The sequence below is a fragment of the Micromonas pusilla genome (genome assembly GCF_000151265.4).
Source record: "Micromonas pusilla CCMP1545 genomic scaffold MICPUCscaffold_9, whole genome shotgun sequence".
NCBI classification, from domain to species: Eukaryota; Viridiplantae; Chlorophyta; class Mamiellophyceae; order Mamiellales; family Mamiellaceae; genus Micromonas; species Micromonas pusilla.
In genome coordinates this window covers 1,080,964-1,099,407 of record NW_003315890.1, presented here as the reverse complement: position 1 = coordinate 1,099,407, position 18,444 = coordinate 1,080,964, and the positions used below count along the sequence as shown (strand labels likewise).

The 18,444-nt window shown below is 68.1% G+C and overlaps 9 protein-coding genes across 9 annotated transcripts; 4 read left to right on the top strand and 5 right to left on the bottom strand.

The window, feature by feature from the left end:
• Nucleotides 1–2,725: 2,725 nt before the first annotated feature.
• Nucleotides 2,726–4,378, top strand: MICPUCDRAFT_41486 (uncharacterized protein; the record flags this gene model as incomplete). The annotated part of the gene is made up of 2 exons (XM_003061308.1): nucleotides 2,726–3,541; nucleotides 3,782–4,378. The coding sequence occupies 2 exons, from the start codon at nucleotides 2,726–2,728 to the stop codon at nucleotides 4,376–4,378; spliced, it is 1,413 nt and encodes a 470-aa protein (XP_003061354.1).
• A 203-nt stretch (nucleotides 4,379–4,581) lies between these two features.
• Nucleotides 4,582–5,379, bottom strand: MICPUCDRAFT_41485 (uncharacterized protein; the record flags this gene model as incomplete). Its single annotated transcript, XM_003061038.1, has 1 exon — nucleotides 4,582–5,379. One exon carries the CDS (start codon nucleotides 5,377–5,379, stop codon nucleotides 4,582–4,584), a length of 798 nt encoding a protein of 265 aa, XP_003061084.1.
• A 368-nt stretch (nucleotides 5,380–5,747) lies between these two features.
• Nucleotides 5,748–6,620, bottom strand: MICPUCDRAFT_41484 (uncharacterized protein; the record flags this gene model as incomplete). Its single annotated transcript, XM_003061037.1, has 1 exon — nucleotides 5,748–6,620. One exon carries the CDS (start codon nucleotides 6,618–6,620, stop codon nucleotides 5,748–5,750), a length of 873 nt encoding a protein of 290 aa, XP_003061083.1.
• Nucleotides 6,621–6,827: 207 nt separating this feature from the next.
• Nucleotides 6,828–7,499, top strand: MICPUCDRAFT_28495 (uncharacterized protein; the record flags this gene model as incomplete). Its single annotated transcript, XM_003061307.1, has 1 exon — nucleotides 6,828–7,499. A coding segment is annotated over one exon (672 nt), but the record flags the coding sequence as incomplete, so codon positions are not given.
• Nucleotides 7,500–7,911: 412 nt separating this feature from the next.
• On the bottom strand, nucleotides 7,912–9,900 carry MICPUCDRAFT_19761 (uncharacterized protein; the record flags this gene model as incomplete). Its single annotated transcript, XM_003061036.1, has 2 exons — nucleotides 7,912–8,719; nucleotides 8,774–9,900. The coding sequence occupies 2 exons, from the start codon at nucleotides 9,898–9,900 to the stop codon at nucleotides 7,912–7,914; spliced, it is 1,935 nt and encodes a 644-aa protein (XP_003061082.1).
• Nucleotides 9,901–10,679: 779 nt separating this feature from the next.
• On the top strand, nucleotides 10,680–11,996 carry MICPUCDRAFT_10326 (uncharacterized protein; the record flags this gene model as incomplete). Its single annotated transcript, XM_003061306.1, has 1 exon — nucleotides 10,680–11,996. A coding segment is annotated over one exon (1,317 nt), but the record flags the coding sequence as incomplete, so codon positions are not given.
• Nucleotides 11,997–12,215: 219 nt separating this feature from the next.
• On the bottom strand, nucleotides 12,216–14,033 carry MICPUCDRAFT_61009 (uncharacterized protein; the record flags this gene model as incomplete). Its single annotated transcript, XM_003061035.1, has 1 exon — nucleotides 12,216–14,033. The coding sequence occupies one exon, from the start codon at nucleotides 14,031–14,033 to the stop codon at nucleotides 12,216–12,218; it is 1,818 nt and encodes a 605-aa protein (XP_003061081.1).
• Nucleotides 14,034–14,128: 95 nt separating this feature from the next.
• MICPUCDRAFT_63642 (uncharacterized protein) lies at nucleotides 14,129–16,058 on the top strand (the record flags this gene model as incomplete). Its single annotated transcript, XM_003061305.1, has 2 exons — nucleotides 14,129–15,154; nucleotides 15,366–16,058. Exons 1-2 carry the CDS (start codon nucleotides 14,288–14,290, stop codon nucleotides 16,056–16,058), a joined length of 1,560 nt encoding a protein of 519 aa, XP_003061351.1. The 5' UTR covers nucleotides 14,129–14,287.
• Nucleotides 16,059–16,746: 688 nt separating this feature from the next.
• Nucleotides 16,747–17,462, bottom strand: MICPUCDRAFT_61007 (uncharacterized protein; the record flags this gene model as incomplete). The annotated part of the gene is made up of 2 exons (XM_003061034.1): nucleotides 16,747–16,821; nucleotides 16,965–17,462. The coding sequence occupies 2 exons, from the start codon at nucleotides 17,460–17,462 to the stop codon at nucleotides 16,747–16,749; spliced, it is 573 nt and encodes a 190-aa protein (XP_003061080.1).
• Nucleotides 17,463–18,444: the final 982 nt, after the last annotated feature.

The following is an 18,444-nucleotide window of genomic DNA, read 5'->3' as shown; positions in this document are numbered from 1 at the left end:
GGTTCTTCAACGCCGCCGGCGCGCTCGAGCGCGTCGACGCGCTGCGCGCGGATATGGAGCCTGACGTCCAGGCTGACATCGACGAGCTCCAGGCTGCGATGTGGGACCTCGAGAGCGGCGGGCACCACGACGGCGTCGCCGGCGCGGAGGGCGCGGCGACGTTGAGAGCGCTCAGAGCCGCGACGGCGGTTCGCAAAGCGTTCACGACGCAGCTCGCGACCGGGATGCGCAACGACGCCCCCGACGACGCCGTCGCGCAGCGACAGGCGTACCGGCTGTGCGACATCGCGCTCGAGGAGCTCGCGTTCGTGGTGCTCGCGCGAGCGCTCGCGGCGTCGGGCGCGGGCGTCGACGGCGAGGAAGGCTCGGCGCACTTCTCCGGCGCGCTGAGCGACCCGGCCAATAATTCGGTCGTCTGGACGTCGTCCTGCGCCGCGGTCGCGCTCGGGCTGCGGCACGTGGCGATGAGCGCGTTCCGCGTCGGCGAGTGCGACGCGTGCGCGAACGAGCTCGAGGCGTGGTCCGCCGCTGCCGCGACGACGACGCCGATCGCGACGGAAGACAACGCGAAGCGCGTGCGCGCGACGTTGCAACGCGCGCAGCGACTCGTCGAGGCGCACACGACCGCGCTCGTGGACGGGTACGGGAACGGTCCCTCGCTGCTCGGACAGGCGTTCAGGCTGCCCGCGCACATGGGCGACACGTTCGTGGACTCGATCGTCCGCGCGGGGGTGCCGTTTCAACTCTCGCGGTTTCTGACGCCGATGCTCCGCGCATCGGGCGCCGCCGCGGGCGTCGCCGCAGGCGGCCTCGACGCCGTCGTCCTCGGCGTCGGCGTCGGGAAACTCGTCGAGTGCGAGCGCTTAGAGCCCGGCGCGTGCGGCGACCCGAAGGACGGCCCGGTCGTCGCGCTCGTGTGGTCCGCGGACGGAGACGAGGAAGTCTCCGCGGCGGGCGCGCACGTCGCGGGCGTCGTGTTGGCGCGCGACTTGCCGCACTTGTCGCACCTCGCGATTCGCGCGCGGCAAGAGAAGACGCCGCTCGCGACGTCGGAAGACAAGGCCGCGCACCTCGCCGCGAGCGCGCTCGCGGGGACGATGGTGACGCTGACGGTGACGTCCGACGGCGCGACGCTGCTCCCGGCGACGGAGGCGGAGGTCGCCGAAGGGACCGAGCCGGCGGCGAAAAAAGGAGCCAAAAAAGCCGCCGCCGCGAAAAAAGCCATGGTCGCCGTCGAGGAGACGGACGCGCTCGTCGCGGTGCCGCTGTCGTCCGCGACGCCCGCTAACGCCGGGTCGAAAGCGGCGACGTGCGGCGACCTCGAGACCAAGGCGGCGGCGTCCGGGGGCGTCTTCAGAGCCCCCGTCGGGTGCGTCCTGCCGTTCGGGGTCATGGAAGCGTGCGTCGCCGCGGCGAAGAAAAAGACAGCGTTAGCCTCCGCGATCAAGAGCGCGGAGAGCGCCGCCGTCGCGGGAGACTACGCCGCGCTCGACGACGCGTGCGAGGCGGCGCGCGATATCCTGCGCTCGATCGAGATCCCACCCGAGGTGTGCGCGTCCATCGCGGCGGCGTTTACGTCGTCGTCGCCGAACGCGCGCGTCGCGGTGCGTTCGAGCGCCAACGTGGAAGACCTCGCCGGGATGTCCGCGGCGGGGTTGTACGACTCCGTCCTCGGCGTCGACGCGTCGTCCGCGCTGGAGCTCTCGAACGCGGTGAAAGAAGTGTACGCGTCGCTGTTCAGCCGCCGCGCGGTGCTCGCGCGCGCCGCCGCGGGGGTTAAGCAGTCCGCCGCGCGGATGGCGGTGCTGACGCAAGAGATGGTCCCCTCCGAGGTGTCGTTCGTCGTGCACACGGCGTCGACGCGATCGTCGGACGACGCGAACGCGACGTCGCTGGAGGCCGAAGTCGCGGTCGGTCTCGGCGAGACCCTCGCGTCCGGCGCGCGCGGGACGCCGTGGCGGTTGGAGGTGGATAAGACCACGGGGGCGACGACGACGACGTCGTTCGCGTCCATCGGCTCCGCGCTCGTGTTGCACGCGGCGGCGGCGCATCTGGGGGTGAAGACGGAGTCGGTGGATTACTCGCGGCAGGCGCTGAGCGTGGACGCGGGCGCGCGCGCGGCGCTCGGGGCGAAGTTGAAGGAGGTGGGCGTGGCGTTGGAGACGGCGTACGGCGCGCCGCAGGACATCGAGGGGGGGGTGGTGGACGGCGAGGTGTACGTGGTGCAGAGCCGGCCGCAGCCGCTGTGACGACGGCGGCGGTGACGACGATGATTACATATGTGCGTGTATATCATGGTAGTGAGTGACTGTAGTATTACGAGAACGACGGTGCTCGTATCCGGCCTTTTATATCCGGGCGTTCATGTCATAGAAGTAAGTCGACCATAATAACCGTGTCGCACCGCGCTCTGTTATCTGTCGTCTGGAAGTGCCAAAAGATTTTGCCCTGCATCCGGGTCCGAAAAGAACAGAACGCGTTTCTTCGATCTCTCGTTACCCTAGTAGAGCTAGCCAGCGCCGGCACTCGCGCGCGCGCGTTCCCCGTGACCGCGCGTCTTCTCTCCCGGTCGGGGGTCGTCGCGTCGCGTCGCGAAGAGCCCGCGCCGCCGCGGCGGCGTGAACCCGAACGAAACCCGCGCGCGGCGCGCGGCGGCGTCTCATCTGCGCTCGAACGAGGCTGGAAGGAAGAACATTTTACCGACTCGACGCCGTCGTCGCTCATCATGGCGATCATCGCGAGCACGCCGGAGAACGACGCCGCGGTGCTCGCGACGCTGCCGTACCTCCTCCTCACGATCGCGTTCACGTTCCTCGCCGTCGTGCGCAAGAGCGTCTCGCTCTCCCTCATGGAGGGCCTGACGTGCTACATCCTCCCCGAGACGGACGAGGAGCGATGGCGCGCGCGGATCGCGAAGGCGACGCACGAGAAGAAGTCGTCCGAATCGAAGCGCCGCGCGAAGGGCGCGCGCGCGCCGCCCGCGGGTAACATCGACGAGCTCGGGGAGAACTCCATCGCCGCGATCGCGATGACAAAGAACCAGCTCATCCTGAAGCCGTTCTGGTCGCACGTCGACCGCCTGGTCTTCTTCGCGTGCCTCGTGATCGTCCACTGCGTCGCGCGCGAGGTGCACGCGTTCGTCGTCGCGTCCGACGGAGGAGCGGGTTCGGACGCAGAAGGAACGACGACGACGACTACTACGAACGTCCTGCTCGCGCCGCTGGCCGCGTTCAGCGCGGTCAGCGCGATGCGCGCGCTCGTCAGAGCCGCGATCGACCCGGCGTCGACGCCCGCGGTCGAGCGGCACGTCGCCGTCGCCGCCGGCTTCATCGGCTTTGCTTTTTCGCTCGTCTTCCTCCTCTCGTCGCCGGCGTTCGCGCGCGCGTTCGAAGTGGCCGAGACCGCGCGGCTCACCGCGGGCGCGACGCTCGCGGAGACGCGCGCGTTCGGCATGGAGATCGTCACGCTCGCGGAGATGCAGGTGTGCGTCGCGCTCAGCGCGCTCGCCGGGTTCATAAACGCGGCGCTCTTCGCGCCGGCGGTTCGCGTCGCGCGGTGTTACAAGGCGCGATTTCCTTATTACGCCGGTCCCATATGACGACCCCGTCCGCGTGGTGAACGCCGTTTCTTAAGAAGGACTTTCCCTCCCGGCGTTCGTTTCTCTCCGCCCATCACCCCTCGCTTTCAATCCCGACACACCTCGACGCCTTTCAACTCCGCTTCTGACGCCTTTCAACTCCACCCCGACGTTCGTCGCTTCGCGCGGATCCTCGACCCTAAGACGCGCGTCGACGCGCCGTCGTGGGACGAGGGGCGAGGGTTCGTCGGCGCGAGCGTCGCGCGCGCGACGTGCCTGCGCGTCGCGATCACGATCCCGTTCGTCGCGATGATCGCGTGGTTCGACCCGCTGATGCGAGACCCGCTCGGGCTGAGCGAGAGCGCGTTGGCGACGGCCAAGGCTGCGTCGCTCGTCGTCGCGGGCGCGGCGCTGCTGCTCGCGACGCCGAGCCTGACGCAGGGCTTCCTCGACGGCGCGATCATCACGTGGTACGAGGTGCAGCACGACGGGATCGCGTTAGACGCGTCCGCGGCGCTCGCGTCACGGAACGCGGTGAGACAGAAGTTGATGGTCACGAATCGGTTGGCGTGTAAGGTTGCGACGCAGGCGGCGGCGCCGGCGGCGTTGTTCGTGTCGTGCGGAGCGCTGCTGCTCGCGGAGGGCGACGGCGCCGGGTTCAGCGTGCTGAACCGCATCGCGCCCGCGGTGGCGTGGAGGACGATCGCGAGCTACGTCGGGTGGTGGTCGTGCGCGTCGTGGGCGTTCACGACGTGCGCGTCCATCGCGGGGCACAACGTCGGCGCGGGGGCTCTCGTATGACGGACGACGACGCGGACGATATACTGTACGGTTGACGAACGCTTCACGCTTGTAACAACACCTACCTTCGTATTATTTCAAAAGAAGAAGTTAACCTTATCATACCGCTCCCCGGCGAACGATGCGCCCGCCCGCCGGGTATGAATATATAATACCACCCGAATCGAACGCCGCCCGCGTCCGTAAACCCCCGCCTGCGCCTCTCACGAGTACAGCGGCGGCGGCAACTCGATCGTGTCCAAAATCGCCTCGAGCTTCGCCTTGTTCTCCGCGAACTTATCCTCCGGGCACACCGCGGTCGCGGTGATCAGACGGCTCACTCGCCCGTTGTACCCGACGCCGACGACGCTCATGAGATGCTGGTAGAAGTCCTCGCTCGGCCGTTCCACGGTGTACTCTATGAAGTACTTGTCGCCCTTGGACTTCGCGTTGAGCACGTACGAAAACTGCTTCGGTCCGCTCTTCGGCTTGGGCCGCGTCATCCCCGCGGCGACGCCGAACGCGAACTCGTCCGGGGAGCCGAACGAGCCCATCTTCGGGTAGTCCGCCCCGAGCGCGGTGCACACGACGTTGACGTTGATGTCCGGGTCGCCGGGGGGGAAGTACGCGGTGACTCGACGGCTGGACTGCGGGTTGTCGTCGGTGGTGCCGATCGCTTGCTCCCAGTCCGCGGGGACGGAGAACGAGTACTTGTCCTCCGCGTCGACGTACCGTTTCGTCTCGGCGCCCTCCGCGCGAGCGTCGGGGGCGATCGCGGCGGTCGCCGCGAGCGCGGCGCCGCCGAGGAGGACCGCGCGACGGTCCACGGCGCGCGAAGAGGAGGACGAGGAGGAGGAGGATGCCGCGCTGGCGTCGTCGATCGACGACGACGACGACGACGACGCCGCCGCGGCGCATCGCGCGGGCGCGACGGCGCCGGCGACGCGCGCGTGGCGCTTCGCGGCGACGCGCGGCGCGGCGACGGCGCGCGCGAGGGTGACCGATGAGGCGGCGGCGGACATCGTGGCCTCGACGAGAGGACGCGAGCGGCGCGAGCGTCGCGATCTGTGACGATCGAGACGCGAGCGCGCGACGTGGCGTGGCCCGCGTTGACAAGTGGCACTGGTACCTGTAGCCGATCGCACCGGTCAGTTTCATCGATTCGCTCGAGCCGCGCGCGTTCAGGGAACGCTGATATCAGGGTCAAAAACAGGGGTACATACGTGTAATATGGTATCGAAACATATCCCGCGTGCTGTCATCTCGCGCTCGTCCCGTCGTCTAATCGCATCGCCGCCGGCCGCGTCTCCTCCTCGCGTCGTCGTCGTCGTCGTCGCTTCTAAAACCCACCACCTCTCTCTGCTATCTATCACATCGATCGCACGATCGCTCACGCGTACCCGTCCGGCACGAGCGCGGCGCCGGCTTTGTCCACGACGTACCGCACCCCCCCGTCGTCGTTCGCCCTCCCGCGGCGGATCGGCCACCGCCGCAGCGTAAACGTATTCCCGTCGTCCCCTCCGCCCCCGGGTCCCGCGCCCCCTCCCGTCCCTCCTCCGACCCCGACCCCGGTCGCGACCACGACGCACTGGAACCATCGCCTGAACAGGTACATCATGCTCGGGCACTCGCCGTCTTTGTCCGTCGTCTCCGACACGAGCAGCGCGCACGTCGACGTCTCCGCGCCGCCGCCCGGTCGAACGACGGCGTCCGCGCACGCGCGCAACGACGCGAGCGTGCGCGCGGCGGTCATCTCGCGCTCGCGCCGCTCGTGCGGGTTCATGTGCTGGTGCGCGCCGCCGCCGCCGCCGTATCCGCCGTATCCGCCGCCGCCCTCGCCCGGCGCGTTGTTGGACGTCCACCGCACGCCCGGGAAGAACCCGCCGAAGTCGTCCACGATCAGGAGCGACGGGAGCTCGGACGGCGGCAACAGATGCAGCGAGCTCGCGAGCTTCCGGAGCTCCGCGTCCGTGGAGACGTACTTCATGTGGACGCGCGACGCGGGCTCGGCGTCCGCGCAAACGCGCGGGAGCAACGGCGGCGCGTTCTCGCACGCGTCGCGGTCGCACACGTAGAGCACTCGCGCGTCGAGATCCCTTCGAGCGTGCGCGAGCGCGCGCTGCATCAGCAGCGTGCGCGTCTCCGCCGCGGCGGGGCCGAAGAGGAGGCAGTGCAGCCCGGGTTCGATCGTCTCCAGCGGCGGGTCCACGTTCGGGAACTCGAAGAAGTCCCCGGGCTCCCACGCGCGCGTGCCGTGGTCCATCGCGCCACTCCCTCCGCGGCGAGCGCGCGCGCGGCGCGACTGCGTCGCCGGATCGTCAGATCTGCGGGTCGGCACTCGTACTCGCACTCGTCGTACTCGTATTATCGTAGGGTTGGCGATGGCGGATCTGAAGAATTCGCCCCGCGGGGACGGGCGCTTCACTCCGCCGCCGCGCGCCCAAAACGCCGCCGCGCGCGCGAAGACACCATGCCGAAGCGCTCGACGCAGACGTACAGCAGCGAGGACGCGCCCGAGTCCGACGACGCGAAGATCGTGGTGTACTACTGCAAGTACAGCGGCGACCCCGTCCTCATCACGGACGCGGTCCTCGGCCAGCTCCCGAAGCGAAAGACGGACGGCGCGCGCGTGCTCGACACGACGAAGCACGTCGTGCGGCTGAAAGCGACGCCGGAGGTGAAGGCGGTGCTCGTGAAGCGCGACGGCGGGAAGCTCGAGAAGCAGTACCGCTACCGATGCGGCGAGCTCCCGGTGTGCTACAAGTCCGAGCCCGAGGGCAAGTACCTGTACGTCATGGACGGCGCTGTGAGCGCGTTCAATTTCGGAGCCGGCGGCGGCGCCGGCGAGGCGGGCGAGACCCCGGTCCCGCCGTGCATTCAGCCGAAGACCCCCGGCACGGTGCAGATCGCGCTCGAGATCGAGGACAGGAAGAAGTGGCGAGCGATCACGAAGATCACCGCGGACGAGGTGGGCGTCGCGGTGAACGCCAAGTGCGCCGTCGCCAACGACGAGATCGTGGAATTTTTAGGAAAGACGTTGCACTTGCGGCTGCCGCAGATGTCGCTGCTCGCGGGGTGGAGCGCGCGGTCGAAGCTGCTCGTGGTGCAGGGGCTCACGCCGCAGCAGGTGTACGACCGGTTGCAGAGCAAGATGGACGAGAACAAGGCGCGGATCGATCGGCTCGTGAAGCTGCACGGCGCGGACAACAAGTTCATAAACAAACCCGAGGTGGAGAAGCTGGACTCGATCGATCCGGAGCTTCTGAAGAAGGAGATCAAGAACACGCGGAAGGAGGATCCGTACGACGCGTTTAGGGTGAAGGGCGGGGCGAACCAGTACCACGACCCGTACGCGCCGGAGGAGCACGGGCCGACGAACGTGTACATGGCGAAGGATAAAAACGCGGGGATGAATTGGAACGACGCGGGGCCGCATCGGATCAGCTCGACGAGCACGCTGTAGGAGTTAAGCTTATGTACTCTTCGTAGTCTACGACGTTACCCTAGCTAGCGCCGCTGCTGCTTCTGTGAGAGCTCGCCGTGATAGTCTACAACTAGTGTTCTATCGCCGCCGATTCGCACCCGTGCGCGCATCGCCCGCCGACGTACGTGGACACCACCCGCGTCGGCGACGCCGACGCTTCGGCCGCTTCGTCGTTCCCGTCCATCCATTGATTCCATCCCTCCACGACGACAAAGTCCGCGAACGCGCCCCGGGTCAACGCCCCGACCGCGCCTCTCAGCGCGCTCGTCTCCGCGGCGCCGGTGGTGTACATCCGGAGCGCTTCCTTCCACGTCAACTTCTGCGACGCGTCCCACCCCGGCCGCGCGACCGCGGCGCGCATCGCAGCGAACGCGTCCGCGGCGACGACGGGCCAATCGCTCCCGCCCGCGAGCGCGACGCCCGCGTCGAGGAAGCTTCGAAACGCGTACGACCGCGCCGCGCGCTCCTCCCCGAGCTTCGCGCGGACGAGCGCGACGTCGAGTGCCATGTGCGCGGGCTGCACGGACGCGATCGCGCCGGCGCGTCTCATCCGCGCCGGCGTCGTCTCCGCGGATGGCCCCGGGAGATGCTGCGCGTGTTCGATTCGAAACCGCCGCGACGGCCGCGCGCCGTTCGCCTCCGTCGCCTTCTCCACCGCGCGCAACGCGACGTCCACGGCGCCGTCGCCGATCGCGTGGACGGCGACTTGCATCCCCGCCGCGTCTGCCGCGACGACGCGCCGCGTGAGCTCCGCGACGTCGGACACGGCGACGCCGAAGTTCGAGCGGTCGTCGGCGTACGGCGCCCGAAACAACGCGGTGCCCGCGCCGAGGCTGCCGTCGACGAACGCCTTCGCGCCCGCGACGCGCAGCCGCCCGCTGTCGCCGTAGCTCTCGTACCGCTCGTCGTCCGGCGCGACGTCCTCGAACCACGCGCGCGGCGCGGCGGCGGCGGCGTCGCGCGCGTCGCGGACGCGCTCCCAGTCCGCGAGCGGGAGGTACGCGTTCACGCGCGTCGGAAGTTCGCCGCGCGCGTCCATCGCCTCGAGCAACGCCAAATCGTCCCACACGCGTTCCGTCGCGCCCTTCACCGAGCTCCCCGCGAGCGCGTTCACGTCCCCGAAGTCGCACACGGTCGTGATTCCCAGCGAGAGCAGATGTTTAAACGCGCGCTGGAACGCGGCGACGCGCGCCTCGTCCGTCGTTTTGGGTATCCGGGAACGCACGAGCGTCATCGCGTTGTCGCGAAGGACGCCGTTGGGCCGACCCGACCCGTCGTCTCTCCTCCCGACGACCCCGCCGTCCGGGTCTCGCGTCGACGACGTCACCCCCGCGGCTCTCAGCGCGGCGTTTGACGCGACGCCGACGTGCGCGTCCGCGCGCAGGAGCCACACGTTCGTCGTCTCGCCGAGATCGCCGAACCAATCCGCGACGGGCGGCTCGCCGCCCCAACGCGTCTCGTCCCAACCCCCGCCGAGCACCCACGCGTCGTCCGTCCCGACCGGGAGCGCCCTCGCGGCGTCCTCCACTCGCTTCACGAACGCGTCCTTCGAGTCCACGTCGGAGAGGTCGAGCTCGCGGAGGCGGAACCCGCCGGAGACGAGGTGCAGGTGCGCGTCGTGCAGCCCGGGGAGGACGAAACGTAAACGTTCCAAACGTTCCGTCGTCGATCCGTCGTCGTCGTCGTCGCCCGCGGCGAGATCCACGATCTCCGCCGCGTCGCCCGCGAGCGCGGTGACGCGCGAGACGTTCCCGGACGCGAGCACGCGCCCCGAGCGCGTCACCGCGATCGCGTCCGCCCACTCGCCGTCGCCGACGCCGTCGTCGATCCAGAACTTCGCGCCCGCGAACACGCGCGCGTCGCCGCGCGATGACCCCGAAGACGGCGTCGGCACCCCGCGACGATGATGGTGGTGGTGGTGGTCCCCGGGGCGCGCGTCGGCGCCGAACCCGTACGGACACCCGCGCGTCGTCGCCGTCGAGGAGCGCGACGGCGTGAAGAGCGCGAGCGCGAGCGCGAGCGCGGCGACCGCGCCCGCGACCTGGCGGCCGCTCAGCATCGCGCCGCCGCCGGGGAGAGACGCGCGCGATGGAGTGACGAACGACGTCGACGCGACGCGCCATTATTTTTTTCGGGACGATAGAATTGGATGCGAACGATCCGTCCCGCGACGCGCACTCCTCGCCGTCGCAGGGCGACATGCGCACGAGGTCGAAGAAGCGTCCGCGGGTCGATCGAGCCGACCCGCCCGCGCCCGAGACGCCGGGCGCGGGCGTCGTCGACGCCGTCGACGCCCCCGTCCCCGTCCCCGTCCCCGCGGACGCCCTCCGCCTCGTCCTCGAGAGATTCGACAGGCTCGAGGACGAGCTCAGGAAAAGCCGGGCGGAGCACTTGGAGACGCGACGGACGCTCGCGGAGCTCGTGCGATCGATCAGACCGACGTTCGACGTGAACGAACAAGTCGCGAGTCTGGTGTTCGCGCACGTGAGGGACGTCCGATCGCGCCTCGCCCTCGCGCAGGTGAGCACGACATGGCACAAGGCGTCGAAGCAAGCGTCTTCGCTGCCGAAATCGCTCGACTTTTCGGGGATCCCGGTAACGGACTGGGATACCCTTTGCTATGGCGGATGTTCCCAGGAGGTTGCATACGTCCTTGGGTTCAACGGCGTGCTCGATCTGCCCGATGCGCACTTTCACGCCCTTCTCGAACAGGCGGGGGCTGACTTGTCCGATAGGAAAGTTCAGGGCGTCATCGGTAATTTCTATGACAACGCGGACCGTGACGAGAAGGCGCTTAAGTGGTACCATCTTGGAGCACGACTAGGCGACTCTCATTGTGAGTACAGCATAGGGGACAACTACAGAAATGGCTACGGCGTGGAGATAAACCTCGACACGGCGTTGGAATGGTTCGAGAAGGCGGCTGCGAAGGGTCACGCCGGCGCACAAGTTGGTATAGGGGACGTCAATTATACGAAGGAGCGATACGAGGATGCGGTGACGTGGTTCACGAAAGCGGCCGACCAAGGTGATGCTGAAGCGGAACACAGGCTCGGATATTGTTACCAATTCGGCAACGGCGTGGAGCTAAACCTCGACACGGCGTTGGCATGGTTCGAGAAGGCGGCTGCGAAGGGTCACACCGGCGCACAAGTTGGTATTGGGGTCGTCAGCTATACGAAGGAGCGATACGAGGATGCGGTGACGTGGTTCACGAAAGCGGCCGACCAACACGACACTGAAGCGGAAAGCTGGCTCGGACGTTGTTACCAATTCGGCAACGGCGTGGAGCAAAACCTCGACACGGCGTTGGCATGGTTCGAGAAGGCGGCTGCGAAGGGTCACGCCGATGGACAGTTTGGTATAGGGGTCGTTAATTATACGAAGGAGCGATACGAGGAGGCGGTGACGTGGTTCACGAAAGCGGCCGACCAAGGTGAAAGTAATGCGGAATTCGTCCTCGGGGACTGCTATCGATTCGGCAACGGCGTGGAGATAAACCTCGACACGGCGTTGGAATGGTACGAGAAGGCGGCCGCGAAGGGTCACGCCGGCGCACAAGTTGGTATTGGGATCGTCAACCACAAGAAGGAGCGATACGAGGAGGCGGTGACGTGGTTCACGAAAGCGGCCGACCAAGGTATTGCTGACGCGGAACTCAGGCTCGGACATTGTTACCAATTAGGCAACGGCGTGGAGCTAAACCTCGACACGGCGATGGAATGGTACGAGAAGGCGGCTGCGAAGGGTCACGTCAACGGACAAGTTAATATAGGGATCGTCAGCTATAAGAAGGAGCGATACGAGGATGCGGTGACGTGGTTCACGAAAGCGGCCGAACAACACGACGCTGACGCGGAACGCTGGCTCGGACACTGTTACCGATTCGGCAACGGCGTGGAGCAAAACTTCGACACGGCGTTGGAATGGTACGAGAAGGCGGCTGCGAAGGGTCACGCCGGCGCACAATATGGTATTGGGATCGTCAACTATAAGAAGGAGCGATACGAGGAGGCGGTGACGTGGTTCACGAAAGCAGCCGCTCAAGGCGATACTGATGCGGAAGTCCACCTCGGGGACTGCTATCGAAAAGGCCGAGGCGTGACACGAGACATCCCAAAGGCAATCGAGTGGTACACGAAGGCCGCGGAGAAAGTCGATACCGAAGCCGCAGAAAGTCTCCGCGAACTCACCCAGCTCGCGGCGTCGACGTAGTCTAGAAATACCTTCGAAGGTACGGAAGTACCTTCGAAAGTACTTTCGTATTTCCACGAAGGTAGTATCCTATAGCTCGTCTACCTTCGTATAAGATAGTCTATCACAGCAGTTGCACGTAATCATCACCATCGACATCTGACCACGCACACGCCGCCGTCAGTTCGCGAGCGCGTCCACGCCGCTCGTCTTGATCGCCGCGTGCAGCTTCGCGAACACCTCGTGGTTCCTCGCGTGCGCCTCCGCGTTCTCCGCGTCCGGGTACACGACGCCGTCGTCGTCGGACAAGTCGGACGCGTCGTCGTCGACTGGAAAGTACCCGCGCGGCGGCTCGCCGTCGCTCCCCCACGACCCGCACGCGACGAACACTCCCGCGGCGGCGCCTCGCGCGGCGATCTCCGTCGCGTCCGCGACTGGTCTTACCGGCCGATTAAGAACGTCCGCGAGCGTCCGCGTCCACAGCGCCGACCGCGCGCCGCCGCCGACGACGGGCAACGCGCCCCCGCGGCCGCGTCGCTCCCCCCCGCGCCCCTCCCCCTCCGACCCCAACGCGATCGATAAGCTTCGGTAGTTGTACGCCACGCCCTCGAGAACCGCGCGCGCCATCGCGGCGGCGTCGGACTTCATCGAGAGGTTCACGAACCCGCCGCGCGCGTTCGCGTCCGTGAACGGGCTCCGCTCGCCCGCGAGGTGCGGGAGGAAGAGCACCCCGCCCGAGCCCGGCGGCGCCGACGCCGCGAGCGCGTCGAGGTCGGCGAGACTGTTATTACCCGTACGCGACGAACCCAAGAACGCGGCGCGCGCCCACTCCGCGGCGCCGCCCGCGGTGACCATGCTGCTCGCGACGATGCGCAGGCGCGGGTCCGGGTGCAGGAGCTCGAAGACGCCGTCCGCGGACGACGACGAAGAATTCGCGTCGTCGTCCTGCGCCGCGCACGTCCGCGCGATCCACCCTGACGTCCCCAAGTATAAGTACTCCCGCGCGCCGCCATCCCCGAGGTCCCACCCCGTCGCGCCGATCGTCGTGCTCGCGAGGTCGCCCACGCCGTGAAACACCCTCGCGCCTCGCAGCGCCTTCGGGAGCTCCAGCGCGTCCGCGACGGCGTCGTCGATCGCGCCGACCGCGGCGGGCGTGCGGCCGGCGATCAACGCCGGCAACTTTCGCGGGTCGACGCCGTCGAACGCGCCGAGGACGTCCGTCGCCCACCGCGGACGCGAACCGTCGCGACCGTCGCGGTCGCCGTTCAACGGCGCCAACATCCCGGTCGTGCTCGCGGTCGTCGCGTCGCACGCGCTCGCGTCGCCGCGCGTGAGGACGTGCGCGAGGTAGGAGTGCGCGCCCAGAAGAATCGCGTCCGCGGCTTCGACGACGCGACGCTCGCGTTTCGCCGCCCAAATCCACTTGCTCAGGCACCCCGCCGCGCCCTTGTGATTGTGGAGGACTCGAGAGATGGCGTCCGCGCCGCCAAGCGCGTCCTCGATCGCGGCCGCCTCCGCGGTCGCGCGGACGTCGGAGTACAAAAGCGCGGGGCGGATCGCTCGACCGCCCTTCGCGAAGACGACGTTCTGCATCTGACCGCTCAGCGCGACGCCGGCGACGACGACGCCGGAATCGTCGTCGTCCGCGAGAACGTCGCGCGCGGTTCGCGCGAACGCGTCGACCCACTCGTCCGGGTCCTGCTCGACCGCGCCGGGGTGAGCGCGCGGGCGCGTCGTCCCGGTCGCGTACGGCGTCGACGACGACGCGAGCGTCCGGCCGGACGGCGAGAGCAGCGAGGCTTTCAGCGCGGACGTGCCGACGTCGATCGCGAGCACGCGCCTCGACGGGTCGTCGTCGTCGTCGTCGGCATCGCGCGAGAAGACCGAGGACGAGGAGGACGCGACGGCGCGGCGGCGCGAGGGCGTCGCGCGTCGTCGGGGAGAGAGGAAGGACGGTCGCGCGGGCGCCGCGGGCGCGGCGACGCGCGCGTGGTGCATCGCGGACTGACGCTGACGAGCAGAACCTCACCTCGCGGCGGCGACGAACAGAAAACGTAAACGTTGGACCGAACGACAGCTGATTCAAACCGCGACGCGCGTCGGGGACGGACCACCCGTCCCCCAGCGCGGGGACCCGCCGCCGGCCTTCACTTCTTCTTCTTCTTCTGGCCAGAGAGAGACGAGACCCCTCCTTCTGCCGCCGCGCGCGCTCTCTCCCGCGAGAAGAACCCCCTCGAGCGTCATCCGTCAAGATGGTTCTGAAGGAGCTCGGTGTGCGCGGCACGGACACGACGTTTCATCACTCCACGAAACGAGACCGCGTCGTGTTCGTGGACGACGTCCCCCCCGGGCTCGTGTGCCCCGCGTGCCGCGACGCGTTCGTGTGCCCGATGATCGCGCCGTGCGGGCACAGCGTGTGCAAGGCGTGCTCGGAGAAGGTCAACCGCGCGACCGGACGATGCTTCACGTGCGACGCCCCCGCGAACCCGGTCGATCTGGACGACGACGGCGTCAGCGCCGTGGAGCTCGGCGACGTCCGCGCGCTGTGCCGCCACGGCGTCGGCGTGCGCGAGGGCGAGGCCGGCCCGGAGGTGTACGTCCGCCACGACGAGTTCAACGTCACCGCGTGCAGCGCGGGCGTGCGATTGCGCGACCTGGAGACGCACGAGGCGGCGTGCCAATTTCGACCGCTGCGGTGCGACCTCCGCGACGTCGTCCACCGCGACGAGGACGGCGCCGTCGTCGACGACGTCGACGCCGTTGACAACAAAGAGAACGTGGTCGACGGGTGGGGGGCGGGCGGCGCGAACGATAACAACAACGGCGGCTACCACGAGGACGCGTGCGGGGCGGTGTGTCTGCTGCGAGATATGCCCGCGCACCGCGCCGAGTGTAAAAACCGTCTCGTCAACTGCCCGTTCGCCTCCGCCGGGTGCGAGTGGCGCGGCGCCGCGCGGCGTCTGAGCGACCACAGGAATCACTGCCGGAGGCAACCGAGGGAGTGTCCGAACGGGTGCGGCGCGATGGTGTCCGTGGGGGCGATGATGATGAAGCACTTGGAGCGGTGTAAGCTCGCGGAGGTGGCGTGCGACGCGCCGGACGCGGAGTGGGACGACGCGGTGCGCGAGGAGACCCGACTGCTCCCCATACGACCAAGTTTTCGCGGTGGACGCCGTTCCTTAAGGAGTTACTTTCCCCGCCCGTCGCCCGTCGCTTCTCTTCACCCGCGCTGCTTCCCTTTCGACGTCCGACCGCGACTCCCCCTTTCAACCGCGACTCCCCCTTTCAACTGACCCAATTCAACGCGATCGCCGCTTCGTACCTTATTAGACCGTCCCGGCGGACGACCCGCGGCGGTCCAACCTCGACTGCGCGTCGATCCGCGCGCGTTGCCCCGCGGTCGTGAAGCGATCGCTGCTGAAGAAGCACAGGGCGGAGGAGTGCGCGTGGGCGCGCGCGAAGCGATGCGAGCGGTGCCGCGCGATCGTGTCGCTGAGGAGCGTGGCGGAGCACGAGAAGCTCCGATGCGTCGCCGCGGTGGAGCCGTGCCCTCTGCGCTGCGGGATGGTCGTGTCCAGGGGCGCGTTGGACGAGCACGTGAAGAATCTATGCGTCAGAACGCTCGTGGACTGTCCGTTTAAATCCTTGGGGTGCCACACCACGATCGAACGCGGACGTCTCGAAGCGCACGTGCAGCACGCGGCGGGGAAACACGCGGAGCTCGTGCGGTCGGGGGTGTGCAACGCGCGCGAGCGAAGCGTCGCGCTCGGGGAGAGGGTGAAACGCCACGAGGACGAGGTCGTCGCCGCGGCGCGCGCGAGGGACGCCGAGACGATCGAGTTCGTGAACGCGAAGCGCGCGGAGTCGATGGAGGAGCTCTCGAAGGCGAGAGCGCACGACGCGGCGGCGCGAAAACGCGTCGCCGCGGACGCCGCCGCGTTGAGGCGCGCGGCGTCCGACCAGGCCAAGACGTTCAGGTGCGTCCTATACACTGGTCCCCATACGACCGCGATCGCGTGGTGAACGCCATTCCTTAAGGACTTTGCCCGGCGCATCTCTCCGCCCACGCCTCGCTTTCAATCCCCGCCCTCGACGCCTTTCAACTCCGCTTCTGACGCCTTTCAACTCCACCCCGACGTTCGCTTTGTATGGAACGACGTTCAGCGACCAGCTCCTCGTGATGTTCACCGAGGTGAAGGAGCTCCGCGGCGACTTCGAGCGTTTCCGCGGACGGACCGAGAGCGAGCTCGGCGCGCTCAGAGGGACCGTGGAGGAGAACAAGGCGCGCGCGGTGGAGTTGTTCGCGCGCGTGAGCGCGGAGCGAGGCGACGCCGTGGGGCGGTACGAAAAGGAAGTGCGCGCGAGCGCGGAGGACGAGGAGGCTCGGTGGAACATGGACGTGGACAAGCAGACGAGGGCGCTGCGCGCGGAGTTCGAGGACTACAAGTCCGGGGTGAACGCGCAGTTGAACGCGCTGTGGGACGACGTCCGACGGCTCGGTCGGAGGTTCGGATAGGAGCGAACGCGTCGCGGCGGGCGTCGATCGTCAAAAGATAGATTTCTTCAGTTCGTTTTATTACATCGGCGGGCGTTCCGTGATATAGGGTGCGGTACGTAGACTACTGGTGATGATACAACACATCGCTCGATCGCGGGGAGCGCCTCCCTCCCTCCCCCCAGCTCCGGCTCCGGAGTCGCGCTGTTCCCGGATTCACTGATACCCCGGCCGCACGACCGGGTCCGGCGCGTCGTAGATCTTCTTCAAGCTCGGCAGCCGGTTCAGCCGCTGCGGGTCGTTCCGTACAAAGCGACGGATGTCGGGGTGGAGTTCATAGGCGTCAGTCGGAGTTGAAAGGCGTCGAGGTGTGTCGGGATTGAAAGCGCGGGGTGAGCGGAGAGAGACGCCGGGTGGAAAAGTCCTCAAGGAACGGCGTTCACCACGCGAACGCGGTCGTATGGGGACCAGTGTGAGATAGAACGCGCCTGCGCGAACGTTTTCTCCATCGCCTCCCGCTGCGCCTTCTTATCCTTCTCCGTCGGGTTCGCCGGCAGCGGCGGCACCTCGTCCATGTTCCCCACCAGATACGCCTTCTTCACCCTTCGCGGGTCGTCCTTCCCCCGGACGACGACGAATATGTCGCCGTTCTTGTCCACCATGAGGCCGTCCTTCGCCGTCGCCGTGACGCTGCCGCTGTATTTGTTGTACTTGTACACGACGCCGTCGCGGACGACGACGTCGACGTTCTGCGTGCCGCCTCCGCGCCGCGGCATCGTCGTCTCCTTGCGATAGATGTTCTGCAGGAGCAACTCGCGCGTGGTGTCGACGTAGCCCGGGTTCGCGATCGACAGCGCGAGCGCGATGCCCGCGATCGCGATGGGGGAGGAGAGCGCGACGAGCCATCCGCGCGAGCTCGACGGCGGCGGCATGGAGGGCGTCCACCCGGGGGGCGGGCGGATCGCGGGCGGGTACGACGGCGGCGGCGCCGCGCCCTGGAGGTTCGACGGCTCCGTCCGCGACGCGCCGCCGCGGTCGCGGTCGTACGCCGCGAGCGGCGGCGTCGCGGAGGACGGACGACGCGACGAGGCGCGTCGTCCGAGACGCGCGCGGGGGACGACGACGACATTATTACCGCCGCCGGCTGGGCGCGGCGTCGCGAGAATCGCGCGAGGACGGCTCGACGCGCCCGCCGCGGCGGCAGTAATGTCGTCGTCGTCGTCCGCGGGGGGCGTGGAGGACGCGGCGCGTCGCGGCGTCGGTCGTCGTGGGCATCGACGTCGCGGCGGTGATCGCGTCGTCGCCTCGTGCGGCGGCGCGGCGGAATGGCACGTCAGCACCCCGCGCGGCGCTTTTTGAGCGAGACGAGGACGAGGAGTGGAAACGAACAACCGAGTCGTTTTCGACTTCGCCCCGCGCGGGCCCGTCGCGTCGCGTCGCGTCGCGTCGCGTCTCGCGTCTCGCGTCGTCGTCGTCGCGATGTCCGTCGTCCTCGGCCCCGCGTTCGCGGCCGCGTCCGCGTACGGCCTCTTCGCGGGCGGCCATCAGTTCCTGAAGCACTACCTGTGCAAGGGTTCGCACCGCGAGATCGGCGCGCTCGTGTCCAACCTCTTCGCGGGCACGTTCGCGCTCTCCGCGGGGCTCCTCCTCCTCGTCCTCTACGAGATCCTCGGCGTCGTCGGCGAGGGGTTCCTCCGCGCGCACTGGAGATTCAACCTGTGGTGCGTCGTGACGCTCCTGCTGTTCGTGCTTCCGTTCCTTCACGCGCACACGCTCGCGACGAGACTCGGGGCGTCCAACGCGCGAGCGATCGTCGCGGCCGCGCTCGTCCACGCGCTCGCGCTGTACGCGTTCTATCGCTTCGGGGATAAGGCTGGCGCGCCGTCGATCGCGCATGAGACGCCGGGCTCGGGC